This window comes from Schistocerca serialis, chromosome 8 (assembly GCF_023864345.2).
Source record: "Schistocerca serialis cubense isolate TAMUIC-IGC-003099 chromosome 8, iqSchSeri2.2, whole genome shotgun sequence".
Taxonomy (NCBI): domain Eukaryota; kingdom Metazoa; phylum Arthropoda; class Insecta; order Orthoptera; family Acrididae; genus Schistocerca; species Schistocerca serialis.
The window spans coordinates 306,033,424-306,055,536 of NC_064645.1; the positions used below are offsets into that span (position 1 = coordinate 306,033,424).

General features: G+C 40.8%; 1 protein-coding gene across 1 annotated transcript in view; it reads left to right on the plus strand.

Moving 5' to 3' along the window:
* The first annotated feature begins 9,127 nt into the window (after window positions 1-9,127).
* The window catches only part of LOC126416370 (cleft lip and palate transmembrane protein 1 homolog), a 45,729-nt gene continuing 32,743 nt past the window's right edge, over window positions 9,128-22,113 (plus strand). The window contains exons 1-2 of the mRNA XM_050084051.1: window positions 9,128-9,291; window positions 9,525-9,743. Coding sequence (XP_049940008.1) covers window positions 9,181-9,291; window positions 9,525-9,743 — 330 coding nt within the window. The 5' untranslated portion in view covers window positions 9,128-9,180. The remainder of the gene's footprint in view (window positions 9,292-9,524; window positions 9,744-22,113) is intronic.

The following is a 22,113-nucleotide window of genomic DNA, read 5'->3' on the forward strand; positions in this document are numbered from 1 at the left end:
CTTATTGCCACCTTCCTATCTAATAGCCCACCCTCTGTCACTGTTAACAATACCAATTCCTGTACCTTCCATCGCTCTGCAGGAGTGCCCCAAGGCTCCATTCTCTCTCCTCCTCTTTATCTCCTCTGCACTGCCAATTTGCCCACCCCCCCCCCCCCCCCCCCCAGTCCACTGCCTTCAGTATGCTGATGACACCACTTTCCTCACTCTCTACCCTTCATTCCTGAAGTCCCAACGATCCCTCCAAACCCGCCTCAACAATTTACCTCCTGGGTTAACCAGTGGCTCCTCAAAATCAACCCCTCCAAAACCCAGGCAATAATTCTAGGGTGAAGCACCATCTCCTTCTTCCTCAATGACTTCTACCATCCCATTTATGACCATCCTATCCAGCTAACTAACACACTAAAGTATCTTGGACTAACCTCATCTACTAACTATCCAACAACATACTAAAACTACCAACAGACCAAATTTGGGGATTACACCCCTCTACTGCTCTCCACACTTAAAAATTCCTGATATGGACCATCCTCTGCTGTTCAAATATTGCATGCACCAAAGTTCTATAAGTTCCTCCAAATCCTCAAACATCATGCACTCTGCCTTGCTTTCCACATCCGTTTACCTTCCACACCTGGATCCACTACGATCTCATCAAAGTCCCATCCCTTCTCACCCACATTGAACACTTCTACACCTCCTATACTGTTTGCAAACTAGGTTCCAATCACCCCATTGTCTCCCCTCTCTTCACCAAACCTAATATGCTGCCACACCATCACAAACATATCCCTATGTCCCTACACCTACAAACACTCCACATCATACCCAATGTAACTTTAACCAACTTCCTCTCCCAGAAAATGAGATTCACCACAATATTTATCCATCCTACCAATTTTAGCTGTTCCCCACCTATCCCATTCCTCATCAGGGCTCCCCCCCATCTATCCCCATTCCTTTCCTACTGAAAATAATGCCCTAAGCACACAATAAGCACACAACACACTACTCCTCACCCTCTGTCTTTCCCACCAACTGTATTTCTCACTATACACCTCAATTCCTACCTTTCATCTCCATTCTTCTTTCCTACCTATCAGACCCCTTTCTTTCTATCCACGCTCCTCAAACCTATGGAACTCGCTCTCTCCTCCAGTAATACTTATACCCCTTGTACAGGTCCTTCAGATATTCAGTGAACGTGCAGTGCTTCAGTGTTTTATCAGAATATTTTTACCCTCCTGTGATATGTTTTCAAAATGTATATCTTTCCGTTTTTTAACTATTTGTCTTTGATTTTTACTTGAAAATAGAAAACAGCCACAAATTTTGTTTGTATGTTCTCGTTACAATATTTGTAACTCGCTTGGCTGAAGGGCAGAGAATTGAACCTCTGACAGCCCACCTCCCACCCATATGGGGTGAGATGGTTGAAATAGAAAAAAATACAATAAAATAAAAAAGGTTGTGCTAGTAGACATACCTACAGTGTAATCTGGATTTTCGTGAAGTATTTAAACACACTTATTTAAAAAAACTAAAGCTGCAGGGTAATTTCAGAATACACTAGATAATGGGCAAGGCTCCAATGACTATTTTGATGCATATTACCAATTATCATACACAAACTACTAAAAATGCAATCTGGGGTCTACTATGTAATTTTTAGCAAATGTTTAGTAACTATATTCACAAGACAGATTATTTTTTTCTGACAGTACAATACACTGTTAACGTTTTGTGTGTATTTTAAAATATTGCATTAAAACTATTCCCTATGTCAACTTTTAACTCTAATGTCAGTACTGTCAATAATGTTTTCACTTGCACACTGTCAACCTTATAACATGCGACTTTCAACCTAAACAAGATACTACAGGTCAGTCTGTTATCACAACCAATGTTTCAGGGTGGGAGGAAAAGATGGACAAATATCGCATTCTAGCAAATATTTATCAATAACTACATGGTTGAAGATGTTGTGGTATGGGATGGCTTTAAAAGAGGGGAGAAGGAGATGTTCATTATTCACTCACAGCATATTCCACATTTACTTATGATCCCTTTCATATCATGTAATGTCTCAATTGCTAATATTTCCAGTAATGAAAACATCTGATTGGGGGGAGATTTCACATTTTGCATAAACGACCTCACTTAGAAACTAAGCTCACTTCTGACGAAGACGGTCTAAAGACTGTGAAATCTTCTCCAATTCTGCTCTCTATGATGTTTTGAATTACCACTATACTGAGTGACTGAAAACGTGGTTCAGATACCTGTGAATATTACAATGTGGTGAGAATCTGTATTCTAACTGTCAACTCTTACTGTGTGGTAACTTGTGTTATGTCTCAGTACACAGTTTTAATACTTTCTCTCTTATTCCTTAATACAAAATTAAAGCCAAAGGGAGAACAAATATAAAACATACTTACTACTGACTGTTTTGCTGAGAGGAAATTTTTTCTGAAATCAAGCATAACTTTCGTATATTATGTGACAACTGAGGAAGAATCGTCACAAATATTAACAATACCATCTTACATAAGTTTTTGTGAGTTGGGATACTGGAAGGTTAACCTTAGGTCCTGACAAGTAATCACCTTTACAAGCGAGAACATGTTTCTTGGTTTTATTGACACAGTTCACTTCTTACATGCGACTAATAACAATGTAACATCTACATCATCTACGGTGATAAATCGCAAAAATCATAGAAGTGGCAGAAATAGCATTGGTGGAGAGCAGAGAGATACAAGTTGTTAATTCGTTATCGAAAAGCAGCATTCACAGAAATCAGTGATATTGGTAAATCGCAGTTTAAGCCCATCCCTATTCTGTAGTGACACTACGACCTGCCATTCACACAGGATGCCACAAATTCTATGTAGCAGCACAGCTTTCCGTATGGTGTTAACTGAAATTGCATGGATGGGTATTAATGTTATAAGCCGAACCCACACACGTATCTAACGTGGGCTACAGCTTGTGGCTTTCTGTGGTAGCACCGTGAGCTACCGTGCACACAGGACGCCACAAATTCTGTGTTGTTGCACAACTTTCAATATGGCATAAATCGAAATTTATGGGTGTATATGAACGTTATAATGCAGGTTATGTCATTAGTGCTGTGACAAGAGTTAAATGGTAGATTCGAAAATAGATTTCGCACAGATACAAGACAGGGACCACAAACGCAGTTGCAAAAGTAATAACATTCTAAGGTGAAAATGTCGTCTGCTATGGCAAACTAACCACCACCTGGCGTGTAGATATCGTCTGCAGACGCCTTACTTTTGTAAGATTTTAGAACCTTATTGTAGGCTACTTACTGGTTGATGAAGGCATATCGAATAACTAATTTTTAGTTTAACAGCTACCACATCATACTTGGGGGCTATTTCCTACGAACAATTCACGATTTATACAGTGCTTTGCCTCACAAATCACAAAGTTTATACAACTCTCTTTTTTGACTGCATATTAACTTCATTTATTTACTCATCTAAAAATCTTTCAAAATTGTGGGATAGCTGTATATCATTGGTTTGCAAATGTTGCACACACACACACACACACACACACACACACACACACAAATTTACAGAAAATTAAAACATAGGTTGTTGTTCTGCAGAAGCTACGAAAATGTACCGCCAACCGTTGTTTTTAATTTTTTCAGTAATGAAATGAAAACACACTAAAATCGAATGGAGTACAGCAGCAATTGCTCTACAACAGCTGTGACAGTGTGGCAGAACGTTAGTGTTTTGAAATATAGCCACCAGGGGCCAGTGGTGGAAGAAAAGTGGTGTAATAAAGTAAAGCCGAATTGAACGTTTTGTAGCATTACAAAAATTGCATCTCTTAAGTTGCACTAGTGAATAGAGAGAGTTCTCTCAAGCTACTGCAGTATGCCACTAGCTGTGACACTTTTCTTACGTGTGTGAACCCAGCTTCACCGTCGTAACTGGAGACCAGATTATATGCATTATAAAAACCTTAAAATATGCATGAAAATGCTTAAAAATGCATGAAAAGTGTTGAAATATGCAAGGGCAAACAATGAAAAAACATGGTAACTACTGCGTGCACTATATTTCAAAGTCTAACCTGTGCGTATCAATTACGAGAAAGAACGCCAGCCACGCGAAAAATCGGTCATTTAGAAAGCTGATATCATTTTCTGAATACTTTCTGGTACGGGTTAGGAAGGGCGCCATTCGGGGACTATTTTCTAAAAATTTGCAAAATAGGGATGCATACAGTATTTCAAGAATCGTTCCTTCTTTGCTACTGTTGTCGGTAACAAGCAGATGGGATGCGAGTGTGTCGCAGCGAAACAATCGATATGCACAGGACCTACTTCGAAATATTTCGCACGCAGAGGGGCACGCTCAAAAACTCCGTAATGCTTTATTTAAAAAACAACATACAATCACGAATTTTTTTGAACAACATTAACTTTTAATTAATATTATTGGACCAAAGCATCATTTACAATTTATTTTACATTTCTCTACTCTTGTAAACATAAGCAACCAATTTCTGTTCCAGATGTAAGGTAATAAGATTGTGTCTTCGAGCACTCAAAACGTTTTTATAAGCAGAAAAGGATCGTTCTACAACAACTGAGGTAACTCAGTAGTATTTGAATTTGGGTGATATGCTGACATTCATTGTTTCTGGTAAAACTGTACCTGTCCTATTAATAAAACTATCGATTTAGCACAAGGTTTAGAGCCTGAGTTATTGTTTAAAATGTTTTCAAACTTTTCTTGGGAATACCTCCAGCAATGAAGAGTTCACTAGAAAAATTTTACATTAACTGAATAGATTAATTCAACGCCAAACTTTGAGTTTCAAGCTTTTTAATAGTTGCAGGTATCTGGGGAAAAATGAGTACCAATCACAGCAACGTCTTTTTTAATACTGGAATCATTAAAAGCTTCCTTGCACTGGCAAACTGCCAAAGCCTCTGCACTATCAAAGTCGTTTACTACCCCTCTAATGGCCTTTGAATGTTCATTGTAAAACAACATAGCTTCGACCCACATACCCCAACGAGCTACCACTGGTTTGGGAGGGAAAGGCAAATTTGGTAGTTTTTCTTTATAGGTCTTGATGCGAGCAGAGGCCTTTAAAAACACTTTCTTTATGGATGAAATCAGTTTATTTACATTCACAAACGTGGAACATACTTCTTTAGCAAGGCGATGTACACCATGAGCAAAGCACATCACATGGATCAAATTGCTTATAGTTGGCTCAGTACACCATCTCTCATCCCGATGCATTAGAAGCCATCAGTCATTGTCTCGAGGACGACACCCAAGATTGACCTAGCATCTCTTCCTCTATCGAAGTCGGGAACTGGACCTCTCACAGTACGGGCCTTTTCCACTGTTGGAAAGCAGCGATCTGAACACTGCCGCATTTTTTTGTACTTGTTCTTCTAAGCACTTCTATGCTTCAGTTCTGCGTTTTTCAATAGCACGAATTGTCTCGTCTAAATCAGTCGGGCAGTTGTCGTTACTGTCAGGAATATTTTCTTTCTCTCTGGTCTCAACCTCTGTTCCTGTTGGTACGTTATCCTCTTGCAATAGAGATTTACTTTGATCGTTATGCTGCAACGTTTCGGTCCCTGTCTCACTGCTAACATTCACTTGATTAATTACATTTTCAAGTTCATCCTCAGAGTGAAGATTCATCGGTGCCTCAGGAGGTAAACTTGTTGAAGACGAACCACGTTTAGGAAGGCAGCCAAACATCGCTTGGTACAGAGATTTTTTAATTCCAAAATGTATAGCGCTATTCTTTATTAGCTGCACAAATCTTAATGCACACCTCCACTCCATGGTGTTGTGCTCCTGTGTCCATGTCGTTAGCATATTTTCTATGTCTATGCTGCCTTGGCTCTGACTGTGTCTGGGTTTACCGAGTACAATCTTAAAATTGGTCCATAGTTCAGGTAAGCTGCTCATTATTTTGTTGATGAACTCTCTACCATTGTCAGACTGCAGTATTGAGGGGATGCCTAACAATGTAAAAATGTCAACCCCAAGATGATAATGTCAGTAATGTTATCACATACCTCTTCAGCTGTTTTGGACTTCAGTGGCCTGAGAACAACGAATTTAGTGAGGCGGTCCTCATAAACCATTACGAATTTGCAATCTCCACCTTGTTGCGATTGGAAGTCAATGAGATCAACTTGACATCTGGAATTTAGCTTCTTGAATAGTATTGGCTTCACTACTATTCCTTTTTTCTGACCTTTTTGCTTTTGTAAACAAGGCTCACACAAACTACAATAAATTTGTATATCTCTGTATGTTATATTGCAGAACTTTGACTTCAAGCATTTCATCATTCGGTCATGCCCACCATGCCCAGTCATTACATGAGTGTCATGCAGGATATCATACAGTTCTTCATCATAAACACAGTATTTAGTCTTACAGTCTTCAGTTACAGGCTGTATTAACTTGCGTACTCCATTCATTTCCAGCACTTCATATCTCTTTAAGAACTTGTAGTCATTGCCTTCCAGATTTTAGTGATTTAGCCTTTCTGATAAGTGACTCGTACCTTTCTCTGTCCATGAAGAAAGAATTATAACTGAGATTTCCCCATTTCACTCTAAGATGTTCGTAGAAGTTCACTGATTCAGCCATAGCTGCACTGATGTGAATCATAACTGCACTACTGTGTACCATAACTGCACTGCTGTATAACATAACAATAACGAGCAGACGACAATTACACTCATGCTGATGCGTGGTGTCATTGTTGGACGCAGCGTTAATAACTCGGGAGCAGTGATGGTATACCTTCGCTAGTGGATAATATGCTACTGTATTTTGCCTAGCCGAGTATAGTGATGGTACACCTTCATTAGTAGATGTGTTTTTTTCAGTTTATGGTAAGCTCTCACTGATCATTTTAGTGATAGTGTACATTCATTAGGGAAGGTTTACCTTCCCTGATATTCCACTTCCACTGTAACACATGCATAGATATCTGAGCAGACAGAGCGTTGCGTGTTGACTGGCCTTTAATATTATCTTCGGAACAATTTAAAGTACTTATCTAATGTAATCTAATGTATTTGCTGGTTCTGCATTTTTCTAGTTGTCACATGAGTGGGGCGCCTTGTATTCATGTGTGGGAGTCACGCTAGTGAAGATTGTTTTTAACTGTAACAGAAACAATAATCATTTTATTTTACATATAACTGGTTCCGACCTTGATAATAGCCACCAGTCTTAACATGTATGTGGTTTTATTTCTTGGAACTGGACAGTCTGGTGACAGTAAGATGAGTGAAGGCATCAAGAACGTATCTATGACCTGCACATTCAGGGAGAGAGAGAGAGAGAGAGAGAGAGAGAGAGAGATAGATAGAGAGAGAGAGAGAGAGAGTGAGAGAGAGAGGTGGAAGTGGGCGGGGGCAACCATTGTTAATTTTCCGTTAAATGACGAAATAGTTTGGAAATAATCAAGACAATAATCTCTAGGTATACTTGCTACTGTTCAATGACCATTACATTTCCTGTCTTTCTTCAATCTGGTACTGAATTAATTCAGCTGTCTCTCTGGCGGGGCTGTTTTTTTTTTCTGGTGCGATGGTGTGGGAGGGCATCTGTAGTTTGAACTTTCTGAACTAATTCGCAGGTTTATTTATTTATTTAATCGTGTCTGAGCTACATCTGTAATTAATTAATACGCTATATACACTAGATTACAAATACAAGTAAATGATAGTTATTCATTCATATGTACATTCATGATCTTCACATATTGTAAGTCGTCATTATTGTCTAAAGCAAGGCTCATATCTCTCTCCAGTGTTCGGCACACTTCACTGCAGCGTCGTTGGCCAACCACAGGTCTTGGAAAGTGCATGGGGCCAGCAAAGATGGACAGGTCAGCAGGTGTGTCATGGTTTGTTTTCCTCCACATTGGCAGGGCTCTTCTTCGGCGTATCCCCACTTGATCAGGTTTCCTGTGATCTTCCCATTTGACATCTAAGTCTATTTAGGCTGTTCCAGACTCTCCATTCCAATTGTGATCCAGCAGGAAGTTTTTCTTTAATGTTCCAACTTTTCAGACTGCCTTTATCCAATTTCTGTTTCCACATTGATTCTCTAGTTGTAGACTGACTTTCGGTTAGTGGACGTTCAACTTTTATGAAGTCTTTCCTAGATTTAAGTCTTGCCTCCGCTGGCTGATGTGCGTACAGGGGATGTCTTCTATCTTCGCACTGCCTGCTTCGTTCGGCCATCGCCAACGTTTGCCGTCTGATCTGTGGGGGGGCTATTCCAGAACTCATATAAAGGAGATCACGGTTTGTAGGCTTCAGGCATCCCGTGATTAATCGACATGAGGCATTCAGCGCTGTGTCTAGCTTCTGAGCATGTGTCGTAGGTGGAGCGGAGCAAGCACGTCCCATCCACCGTCTCCCCGCACTTTGACATCTGAGGGGCGTGTGAGGCGTTGCGAGAAAATACGCCACTGTTATGCTTACTGATTTGCTATGGCTATGGCACGACAATGACTTCTTGACTACAGTACGCAAAGGTATTGTAAGATCGCCAATGTTGGCAGCGTCCGGACACAAAACACTCGTGGTCGATTTCTGACTTCTACCGCCGTCAGCCGATCCAGAACTCGGGAGCTTCCGTTCAGGCCGTTGTGAACAAATCGACGAATTCAAATTTTAACTCATTGAAACAAACAGTATCCTCTGCCCAAAGCTTGTTACGCACTTGCATTTACTAATTTATGTTTGTAAATGTCAGATGTTAGTACGCATAGTTTTTTAATCAAAATGCTTACTCATTAGGTGGATGTATGGCAGGTTGACATACGAAAGCCGAAAAACTACCGAGGTCATTTGATTCGCCCCTACTTTAAGGAACTAGAAATTTAGTTGAGGCGACACTAGTGTTCTCCACTGGTATACATTATATATAAATTTATTAATATATATATTTCTGATTAATTATTAGGTGATACTTTTAATTTAAAGCTTTTTATCCTACCTCCGTTCCGATGAGTCATGATCATGAACTTTGCACGTTCACCTCAGATGAATGCTATGTAACACAACAATCTCTGCGTCAGGCTGTCGTCAAGGTTTATTCATTTGTAGTGAGCTCGATAATCATGGCTGATGGAGTTGTTGCTGGTGGTGAAGTTGAGAATGTGGCTAGTAATGTATTGGTGAATGCAAACGGGGAAATTGTAGATAATGCTCAGACAGAGGGACAAAACGACGTAAGTATATTTTGCAATTGTTCGTGTGTGTAATATACTGTGATGTTGTGAACTAGATTTCAGTGTCATTTGCACACCTGAAAGCATGTGACTCGTCGTGAAAATAAACCAGAAGCTCTTGATTTGTGTGTGTGTGTGTGTGTGTGTGTGTGTTATACATAAAATAAATAACTGGCACGCCATGGTTGGTGTATTTTTGTACTGTGAACACTAAATACTTGCTTTTGTTTCAGTTTAATGCGCGTGTGAACCAGGAACGGGAGAGATATCAGCCAACAAGATGGGAGTCCTTTTTCGCCATTATTAAATCGCTGATTATTAGGGCACTTATCATATATTTCATAACCTCATTTTTTCGAGCTCCTGCGCAGACACCAGATCCTAATGCTCCAGCGGGGGTTTCTACTAGCCGTAGACCGGCAGTTAATTTGTTTGAGAACGGAACTATTATGGTAAGTTTGCATACTGCAGAACTACCCAGAATAGCATCATTAGTCATAACTCAGTTGCATGATTTTAACTGCAAAGCAACTAACTCCTTTGTGCCAATGTATATTTTGCAAACAACCCATAATAAAACGCTGAGATCCAGTGGTACGTCAAGCCCATCCTCCCGTTCCATGAGAGTCAGTTGTGGGCATTAATAGAGACAGTGACTATTGATATCCCAAACATTTTATCAGCTGTTGCAACCAACCTATCACTGTATTGGCAAACCTTGATTGCTAGTATTGTTTCCTACCTTGAGGGCTCAACTCTAACTCTAGTGTTCTCTCTCTCTCTGTGTGCGTGCGTGTGTGTGTGTGTGTGTGTGTGTGTGTGTGTGTGTGTGTGTGCGCGCGCGTGCGTGCTTGCTACATTCTTCCAGCACCTTGATTTCCACAGTGGAGAATTATTAGATAAGTAACTGGGAGAGTTCTTGAACACTTGAGCAATCGTTGTTCCTCTTTCATTGCCTATAATCCTTTCTTCACAAAAGTTTTTCCTGTGAACATGCTGCCTTTTAAATAGGTCATCTAGAAGATATAAAATTGGACAGAATACCACTAAACAGATTTTCTTGATCTATTACATGTGAGCAAATCATTACATTCATTTGGTTTGTACTTTTTTGTGATACATTGTGAAAATCCATGGGAGTAGGTTAACATGTTTAAGAAATGGTCCCAGTAGTGACAAGACCACAGGGTTCAATCAATTGCAGTGTTTGGTTCACATCTGAATTGGCAATAACAGAACTGGGGATCTGAGGTTGTTATTGTGGCTTGCTGGGCAGGTTAAAATCAGCAACATTGTTGTTAGAACAGATTGTGGACCTCAGATATTGAGTCATATGGAAGGCATGAGCTAGATGCTTTGGCATTACTGTGACAACCATAGTTATGTTTTCATATGACTTGCACCATTGGTTTCAAAACAATATGTTCCCAATAAGTGGATCAAAACTGTATTGAAAGCTAGATGACACTAGTGTAGCAAACGTTGTATGTAATGCCCTGAAAGATGTTTTTGAGGTTGGGTAAATCTGTTTATTTAGAATAAACATAACTGGGGGTAGCTCCAAAATTGTCAGACCATAAGAAAAGCTGTATATTAAAACTATATCTGTAAGGGCTAGATGCTAGCACACATCAGACTTATGTGCGCTCTATCTTGGACTGCTGACAAACAACTGGTGTCGGAGTGCCTCCGCCCTCCCATCATTGCAGCAACAACAACCACCACCACCACCACCAACACACACACACACACACACACACACACACACACACACACACACACACACACACACACACACCAGTATCAGATTGCCTCCTCCCAAGCTGACCCGCTGTCCCCCACCACACACAAGGGTTGCTGGAGAGCTGCATGCCTTACACTGTGTAACTAGCATGGTCGTGGTTTTGGATGCAGAGCAAGTGTCTTCCTCAACTTGCAATGGACTTTTGATATGTCCGTACTTATATGGTGTTAGGGCGACAAACAAAGTTATGAGGGGTTGGTGTGATACGTGTGTTAAAACTGTTTCATGGTATAAAGTGGAAGTGGTGAAGTTCTGTACCTCATGGACCCCAATGCCTACATGTCCTGACATTACATGTCCTGACATTACATGTCCTGACATTACATGTCCTGACATTACATGTCCTGACATTACATGTCCTGACATTACATGTCCTGACATTACATGTCCTGACATTACATGTCCTGACATTACATGTCCTGACATTACATGTCCTGACATTACATGTCCTGACATTACATGTCCTGACATTACATGTCCTGACATTACATGTCCTGACATTACATGTCCTGACATTACATGTCCTGACATTACATGTCCTGACATTACATGTCCTGACATTACATGTCCTGACATTACATGTCCTGACATTACATGTCCTGACATTACATGTCCTGACATTACATGTCCTGACATTACATGTCCTGACATATAGCATGGGAGGCACTCGACTAAGGATAGACACCTGTATATATTTCAATGTTTATGGGGGGAAGCAATCAGAAAAAGTAGTGGGCTCGCATAACTTTTTATATTGGAGGTAAGCAAAATCATAAATTGATAATTTTTAGGAAAGCCTGAATGGTTTGTGATGAGACACTATGCTGAATGATGTATCATCTTCAATCACAGTGTTATTTAAATGATTGTCAACCACACCTTTGGTAATGATAGTCTGAGCAGGAAGCAAGGTACAGAAGGGATGGAGAACATTGTGCCTCTCTGTGATCGGGTTTAGTCAACCAGACTGTGAACGAGACTCAACATTCTGCTTGTTAATTGTTCATTGTAATTCTGTTAGAGACAGCAAAGGACTTGGAAGAGCAGTTGAACAGAATGGATAGTGTCTTGAAAGGAGGATATAAGATGAACATCAACAAAAGCAAAACAAGGATAATGGAATGTAGTCGAATTAAATTGGGTGATGCTGAGGGTATTAGATTAGGAAATGAGACACTTAGATTAGTAAAGGAGTTTTGCTATTTGGGGAGCAAAATAACTGATGAAGGTCGAAGTAGAGAGGATATAAAATGTAGACTGGCAATGGCAAGGAAAGCGTTTCTGCAGAAGAGAAATTTATTAGCATCAAGTATTGATTTAAGTGTCAGGAAGGCATTTCTGAAGGTATTTGTAGGGAGTGTAGCCATGTATGTAAGTGAAACATGGACGATAAATAGTTTGGACAAGAAGAGAATAGAAGCTTTTGAAATGTGGTGCTACAGAAGAATGCTGAAGATTAGATGGGTAGATCACATAACTAATGAGGAGGTATTGAATAGAATTGGGGAGAAGAGGAGTTTGTGGCACAACTTGACCAGAAGAAGGGATCGGTTGGTAGTACATGTTCTGAGGCATCAAGGGATCACCAGTTTGGTACTGGAGGGCAGCGTGGAGGGTAAAAATCATAGAGGGAGACCAAGAGATGAATACACTAAGCAGATTCAGAAGGATGTAGGCTGCAGTAGGTACTGGGAGATGAAGAAGCTTGCACAGGATAGAGTAGCATGGAGAGCTGTATCAAACCAGTCTCAGGACTGAAGACAACAACAACCAGTCAGGAACAATATTTGTTTCTGGGAAGGTTTAATGTTCTTATGGTAGAACAGCAATTAATAGAGCCCTTCTGTTTATCAAACAGACCCCTGTCAACTGCATTTTAACTTTTAGTGACTTGTGAGCAGTCTCCAGGCTATTAATAGATGTTACTCTTGCCACCTGGTAATATTAGCTGTTCGTGACTTTCTCACACCTTAGTCATAATGCCTGCTCAGTTGTTCTGTGCATTCCAAATCATGTGAATGTCCCAAGGAACATACTGACAGACTGTTTGGCTAGAGAAGTGATTAATTGCTCCTACATTTGCTTTGACAATCCCAGGTGTAAATAGAGGCCTCCGCTCACTCAGTGATGGATCATCTGCTGGTCTGCTGATCCTTCTAATAAACTGTGTATTATCAAGAAGGCTACTGCAGCATGGCGCTCTTCCTCCTGTTACTCATGGAAGGAATCCACCATCCTATGTCACCTCCACATTGACCATACAACATTAACCCATAGTTGTATTTTATGTAGTGAGCCACTCCCACATTGCAGTTGCAAGCCTTCTGGATAGCAGGTCTTATCATGATGAAATGCACTCTTCTTCTGGCTCTCCATGCTAAGCAAGTTCTGCTGTATTCTTTGCATCTAATATTAGTGGGTGATTCGACAATTGAATTGGTTCTGTTGTCTCCGTGAAAGTGGTTTTTATTCTTAGATATAATATTTTAAACTACCTTTGGGGCAGTGACACATGTGGTTCGGGTTTGATGTCCCTCAACCCTATCTCCTTTAGCAGCTCCCTCTGTCATACATATTTTATTCTGTTTTAATTGCTTTTAGATGTGACTTCCCTCTGTTGAATAGTGGTTGCTGGTCCCCCTCTTTAATATTGCAGACTATAATGAATCTGGGGTGGGAGGTCTGCAGGAGAGGCAGCTTCAGTCACATGCAGAGCTCTGGGGAACACAAATGTGCTGCATTGTCTCTGTTGAAAGTCCAATTGAAGTCCATTACATTTTTAATCCTCTGACTTTTCCTGTTATGTATCTCTGTAACTATCTTCATCCTTAACCATTTGAAGATCAGCCACTTGGAAGAATGTCAGACCTAGAAAACTGGCTGTTTATGCCATTATTTAAAGTGTTACTGACACACATGTAATTGACATATCTTCAAGTGTAATACAAAACAAAAAAAAGATTAAATATTTTTCATAGTTCTTTGATAGGTAAAAAATCTAAAATGGTGATTTTTACTATGTTTCTTTGATGATGGATAAAAAATCTTAAAGTAATGAGACAGGAAGTTTAATCATCCTTCTCAAAAAAAAGTGAGATAAGTTATTGACCAGTATCTTTCTCTTGAGCTTTCAAAATTTCTTGCTCACTCAAAAATATGTGTTTGTAGCAGAATTACGAAAAATTTGCAAAGCTTAACAAGTTCAAGCACAAATTTGTCAATGTAATCATATTGGTTCAGTCATTTACGACAACAGCTTTTACAATCACTGATATTTCTTTCAAAATAATCCTAGAAATTGGCAACGGAAGGCAGCACCTGTCAAGGGACAGGTTGTGACACATCCGCACAGTGTTCTCATAAGGAATGAGTCCAGTTTCTGAGCAATAGTTATTTCATGTGCCAAGAAGATTGCTGTCTGAGCTGTACTCAGGTGCAGTCTTTTGAACACAGCATTGAGCCCCGAACTATACTCAGGCTTCATCATCAAAGTGTAACCAGATTGGCGGGCAGTCGGATGCGTGTAGGGTTTCTCCCTCCACAGGTGAGCCCTAGGTGGCCCTTCATCTGCCCTGACCTATGTACTGGCCCAATCCATACCATATACTCTTACTCATTTGTAAATTATTTCTCAGCTCTGTCATCAGTGTTGTCTTCAGTACTTTGATATTGCCACTCCTATTTACCTTCGCCATCCAGTCACATTTCTGGTAAATGTCACTAGCTCCATACAAACAACCCCTTGACCAAGGTACTGATGACCTTGCTGTTTAGTCCATTAGCACCCAACCAGCCCACTAGTCACAGAAATGGTTTACGGTGGAAATAGAAAAGTGTGCTTTTGTCTCTTGATGTAGAAGTGAACATGTCACCAAATGGAAGTCCACTAGCACTGGTGGGTATCTTTTCCACCACCCTCAGCAGAATAATTCGGCATCACGTATGTCAGTCGAGAGCCTTACTGAATCTGTGATTCAGACAACATTATGGTGGACCTGCAGAAGCTGTGGTGCATCTTTCAAAGTTAATGTTTGCAAGGGAGAACCCATCATTAAAAATCATATTCGCAAAGAACAGGATTGACAAATCAGTAAGTAGAACACCTTTGTATTGTTCTTCTCCTAAGTGCAGGGAGTCACTGACCGTGTTGCAGAAAATTTTTGCTAAGTTGTCATTAAACCAATCTATTGAGGCAACAACAAAGACTTGCTGGGGTCTTCCAAAGAAGAGGGGGGGGGGGGGGGAGTCCTGGGAACACCTGTGATGACGGATCTGGTGGTGCCAGCCCAGCCAGTGGTGGATGCGCAAGTAGTATCAAAGCACCCCAGAAAAGGCCTGCAGCATGTATCAGGGCGCCCGAACCAGGAGGTGAGGCAGGAGAGAGAGACATCCACAAGGGGGGTGGGTCTGGCCCGCCATAGGGACATACTTCGAGGATGGGATAGGTACTGAGGGAGGCAAAGGCAGTGGAGCTGCAACCCTTGCCTCGGCGCAAGGAGGCAGCTGATTACTGTGGTGCACCATCAGCCCCTCACTGGTGTGCTCCATACACAGGCAGCAGTGGTGTTCCACCAGTCCCTCGTTGGTGCCCACCATACAGAAGCAGCAGCCGCAGGCCATGGCCAGAATCCACTTTGGGCGATGGCCAAGCACAGACCGTGGAGCGAGGAGCGAATTGCGACGAGGACTACACGGATGGTGGTGGGTTGGCATGAGCAAGTGCAGAAGCATACCTGGCTGGCGACCGTAGAGCATCTCAGCTGGACTCGGTCCCTCGCCAGTATAAAAATTCAAGAAATGTGTCAAGGTGTCATCTGTGAAAGATTCCATTACGTACTTCTCCATTTGAACCTTGAATATGTAGGCTGTTACACATCCTGACCAAGTAAGACAATCTTTCAGTACAAAAATAGTTTTTAGAGGACCGACGTGGAACAACAGCAGGTAACACACAGAAATTTAGAGAAAGCATCGACAACTATTGAGAAATAGTCCCAAAAAATCGACACGGATGCATTCCCATGAACTCTGCAGTGCGGACCACAGAGAGGGCACTGCCTGTTGTGTAACACCCTGACAGCAGGCGACGACAAGCCACACAGGCCAAAACACTTGTCAGTGGGTCAATGACTTTATACGAGAGATCCTTCTGGTTGTCAGAGATGGAGGAGGTGAGGCTGTAGGGCACCTGATATCACAACCCTGGGCAACAGCCCATCTTTAACTAAGAGGACAACACCATCAAACACCAAAAGGCAGTGACGCAGGGGGGCAAAATAGTTATGTAAGGCATCAGAAAGCCTACCTGGAGGCCTGTCTGGCCAACCATGTTGAAAGAGGTGAACAGCTTGATGCAAATCAGATTAGCAGCAGCAACAACAGCAACGATCTGAGAGCCTGTAATAGGAAACTCATACACTGTATGTTGCGCCTCAACATCTAATTGAAAACGAAGGAGCTCATCCTGATCATGCTGCATGGTAGGCCAAAATGTATTTCATAGTTATAGTGAGACAGAAACAAGACCCAAGGTTGGGGGTGATGTATTGATTTGTCGGGCAATGAAGCAGAAGGATTAAACAATGAAGCCAAGTGCATGTGGTCCGTAATGAGGCAGAAATTAGACTGGTGCAAGAATACATGAAACTTCCTGAAGGCATAGTTGATAGCAAGCACTTCCTTTTCCACTTCAGAGTAGCACTGCCAAGCAGACTTGACCATTTTTGACATGTAAGCTATAGGACATTCCGAACCGTCCTCACAGCAATGTGGAAGAAAAGCCTGGCTCAGAGGTCGTATTGAGAAGTGTCTGTAGCCAAGACAGAGGTGGCCAGGATGGAAGGAGCAGAATGTGGTTTACATTTTAAAAGCATGAACACACGCTCACAGGCCAGTGACCACTGAAAGACTGTTGTTGTGGAGCAATTCGTCAAGAAGAGGATAGCCAAACGTGGCTGCATCCGGAATGAATTTTTGATAGTAGACAGTTTTCCCTATAAATGCTTTCTCTGACATTGGAAGGGTGAGGCAGAGCTGTGACAGTGCAAAGTGATGACATAAAGGTTTTGCACTATTCTGAGAAACCTCAAACCCTAGAACTACAATGGATGATTGAAAAAGACAAAGTGGCACGTTATCCCAAAAAAAAAAAAAAAAAAACCACCGAAAAATCACTTTGTACAGGAGACACTGGGATTGGTACTACCTGAGGAGTCATTTTGAATCCTCATCCAGTGGAACCTGTAAATAGGCTTTAGATGAAACAGTTTTAAAGGAAAACTGGAGCTGTGCAAGTTTGGCCAGTAACTGATCCTGACAGGGCAAAGGGTAGGTGTCAGTGATAGATTTGATAGATTGAGCGTTAATAGGAACTTTTGTCACCACAGACATGAAGCTGACCATTCATTTTTATAACAGTCACGAGGGCAGTAGACCACTCACTTGCTGTAGTAGGCTGTATGACCCCCAATGATGTCAGCCTGAATTCTGATTTCACGTGATCTGTTGAGGCCATTGGAATAGGGCAGATACAGGAAAAGTGCGGCGGCCATAGGTTTCAGGGTAATGTAGGCTGTAAAATTAAGTTGCACAACCTAATCCATCTGAAAAAAGAGAAAAACTCAATCACCAAGAATCTAACTGCTGGAAAGGGATCTGGTTGGAAACGAGGTGCGCTACCAGGAAAGTCAAGGAACAAACCGTAGATTTATACAGTGGGAGCTGTAAATTGCCCCAAAATTGGTATACGCTGCTTTTTGTAACTCACAAAACATCAAGTAACCAGAGACAATGCTAGAGATCATGAGTCCACATGTGTTTGAGAGTTCAACAGTGTCACAGCTACACCCATGTCCACTTATAGTCTGAGCACTTTATCTCTCCCTTGCACTTCAGTAATCAGTTATTGTTATTCTTAAGCTGTCCATCCCCCCCACTCCCCAAATCTGAGAACTGACGCCCAATGATCAGGAGCAGGATCTACTGCAGCACTGAAGTGACATCACACAAAGGCTCAATTTGATCACCAGCAATATGAGATATCATGAAAGATTGAACAATATTTACCGCTTAAGCCAAAGACTTTCTTCATAAACTGTAGCCCAAGTTGATGCACCTTGTCAGGAGACAACTGAAGGATGGTGTCACGGATTATAGAATCAGCAGAATTAGCATAGGAATCATGGGCATCAGTAGCAAACTGACATTTGCAACTGAGGCCATGGAGTTCGGCCGCCCAGGCCCAGTAGGACTGGTGGAACTGTTCATGACAGTGATAGAACTCTACAGGCATTGCAATGACATGAGTCCTTTACGGTGATAATTTGACAAAAACCAACACATTTCTTCGAATGAAAGTGATGCAGGTTCCTGGAGTGGGCCTAACTGGCAAGACAGCTGGTAGACACAAGGAGAAATCCAAGAAAGGAGCAAAGCCTTCCACATATTGCGTCAGTGACACGAAAGGTGTGGAGGTGATGCTGATGCCACTTCTCATAAGTCTTCCAGTCTTCGTACAAGTTGTTGTATGGGGGAACAGTGGTGGGTGCACAGTGGGATAGTTTGTGTAGTCCTTGTGGCAGACAAGTTAGTGATAGCAACTGTATGAGCCTGCTGTGCTTGAGGAGAGTTTTGAGTACTGCCTCTATGGACAGAGAAACCAAAGGAACAACCAATAAACTGAACACATGGAAGTGAATACCATACTTGTCGCCAATTGTGTAATAATGCTAGACATGACCAATAGTGCGGCCACTATGAACAGAAGGGGTCAACAGAAACATCCGATCTCACGCGTCGGCTTTGACCCGTGACGTAAGGGTGTTGTGGTGTGTGACGTCATTACGGCGCGGAGTTTGGTTTGTGAGTGTGGCGTGTTTGTAGATGTTGCCTCGTTGACGTTATCTTAGTAGGAGTTTTAGGGCCTGTAATATATAGTTTACCTTTATACTGTACTTTTTGTTTTAACGTCGTCTATAAGGCTTTTATCAGTTTGCCATTAGATTGTTCAATCTTTATGGTCTATATGTTTTGTCGCTACTCGTTATGTCTAATGAATCAATATTGTTTTTTTCTTTTTTTTTATTTGTTTCTTTTTTTTATCTTTTGATTGACCTACACATTGATCTGTTGCGTAGCCCTGAATACGAGGTTAGGTTGGGAGTTTTTTTTTGGCGGGGGGGTCGGGGGGGGGGGGGGCGCAGCCCCCCCCCCCCCCCCCCTTGCCTGGCCTTGAGTACCACTTGTTTATTATTATCTTTGTTTGCTATCAATGTTAGCAGATTGTTCTTGTGAAACCTTTGCGTGTGTTGTTTTTCTATGTGTTTTCGTCTTTGTGATACGTATGCAACGTTTCTATATCCGCCATATTGGAATTGTCGTTTCTGCTATATTTGTGACGTCATGGGTCAAAGCCGACGGGTTAGATCGGACGCTTTCGTATTTCCAACAGAAGTTTATTGATCTATATTGAAGTAAATGACAAATGTAGAAACAGTACAGTAAGCAGTAGAACACAATCTGAGGAGGACTACCAGATGTGCTGTCTTTGTATGGAGGAGGGCTCTGTAGGTGGTCTGGTGAATGTCATGCTGGTGTGCACTGATCTTGTGACCCACCACATGCGGCTTCTGGTGGCCAGTCCGTGTAGCTGCCATAAGCAGACTATTTTAAGTGTAGCGTGCTGACAGCCCAGTGCTACAGCACGTATCCAAGTGTTGCATACGGGGTCACAGCAAATACCAGAACGTGAAAGCATCTCCCGCTTGATATATCAGCGTTAGCCATTAAATTTCAGTATTAAATTACAATCTGAAAACAAAATCGGCCCCTTCCTCTCCACTACCAACATCCAATCACATTTTTTATTTATGCGCTTTTCAAAGAATTGTTGGGGGAGGAGTGAAGACAGTACTTTCAGTGTTAGGTCGGTGTTACACGATCAGATTTCTTTAACATAGTTGCTTTGTCACATATTGGACATAATGTAATAGGGAACTTTTGTCAAATATTGTCTTTTGTCAAATTTACTTTATCAGACCTAGCACCTCCTCTTAGATTTGATTAAAAAAGTGATGGTCTTTTGTTTACTGTAATCACCTGGCATGTACATAAACACACTGTGTATTGTGTACATAGATTGGAGAAGCACATTCAAAATGCAAAGGATGCCATATTTCAAAGCTGTAAATATATAAAGGTGTTTTGTAATCTGGTATGAAATAAATGTTTTTCTTTTTTTAGGCAGGAAGTTGTAGAGCAAATTAGAATAGTATGCACTGGTAGATTTGTAGAAGTCAAAACAAGTAAACTTGTAAGACAAGTTAATTGTCAGCACTTATATTTGTTTCTTCATTGAAAAGTGAATTGAAGAACTGAAAATTAGCACAATATGACACATTAATGATACAGAAGTGCTAGCTGAAATTGAACAGGAATTGAGTTTCATGCTAAATGTAGTGGAACATATGCTAGCTGTGAGTTAAGATGTACACATAATGAAGAAAGTGTCAGACATGCTAGAGGACTAAATGTTGCAGCCAAGAAAGAGAATCTTGATAAGATACATGCAAGACAAAGAAGCAAGGAAAAGGCCAAAAAGTCTTTTACCAGAATAAATAGCAGCTAATGGCAAAGAATATAAAAATTGTGCCTAGTTTCGAAAGAAATGAGCCTGAAATCAATAAAGAAATCCGTGTAAAGCCTAAGAAAGTCCTTGATAAGCATGCACCTCTATTCATCAGTTCCTTTTGAATGTAAGACACATCAGATTACTATTAATTTCTCATGTGAAAGGATTTGTGATGATTTGGTTACAACTTGGCTTCTGCGAACTGTATACATCACATTGCACTCAGGGATATTAGTTTAATGACATTTCAAACTGTGTTGAAAAAATCACTGTCTCATTTAGTGACTGGGAACTATGAAGCTAGCAGCATTAAAAAGTAATTTGTTTCCCCGCTTCTTCCATTCATTTTTGCTGTCCCAACAGAGATCCTGTTTTCTCAGTACAATGTTTTTCTGTCATTAATGATTCCGTGTTATCTCTGCCAGACATTTTCTTTGACATTACCATGGCCTTTAACGTGATTTTTATACAGATTTCTGCAAAAAGTGCATCATATTCCTGCTCAGTCATTGTCGAAACAAAGCAGAAAACATGGAATATATTCAAAGTTATTTATCATGTCATGTAGTGTTAGTACAGCAAGCAAGATTTTCATGTCAGCGTGTTGGGTCATGACCGCCAGTAATATACTTTGCAGTGTTTGGAAGGGTGGGAAAATATACTAAATCACAACCTTAATGACAATCATGATCTGATTATAGTGATTCTGGTAATAGCCTTCCTTCTGTTTGCATTGTATTGCAAACACTTTAATTTAATTTCACTGTCGTTTATTTGTAATAAGCAACTCTTTTTGAAGTCTGCTGTGTCTATAATGAGCTTTGGAAAATCATTGTTAGTTCTGTGTGAAATATGTTAATCCATACTAGGTGTGTAGTCTTAGATTGGTACAACTTGCTGTCAAGACAGTAAAACATTCCTCTCAAGATGCTCCATAACACGACGACACCACCCTCTTTCTCACCCAGAGTGTCACTGAGCTGAGGGGTGATCTTGTTGGCAACAAGCTGTAGGTTTTGTGCCTGTTGTTCTCTGTTTAACCAATATTGTGTTTAAAGTTTTATTTGTAATACTTTTATAATGATTATCATTAATAAGTCTCACATCAGAACACAAGTATCTTTTTAATGTGGTTTCATGAAAGACTTTTGCATATGAGTTTTATTTACACCATTAGACATGGATCAGGACGAAGAGGAGAAACCCCATGCTTGTTTCTGTGTCAGCCTTTTGCCACTGCCTTTGTGATGGATGCTTTGTATGATGATGTGGAAAGACAAATAGAGCTAATTGCTGTTAGAAAGAAATAAAAACAATAAATAATTTCAGATTTTCAAATGGGTAAAATTTAAATTGTATTAATTTCATATTTTGTACAATGTAAAGAGAA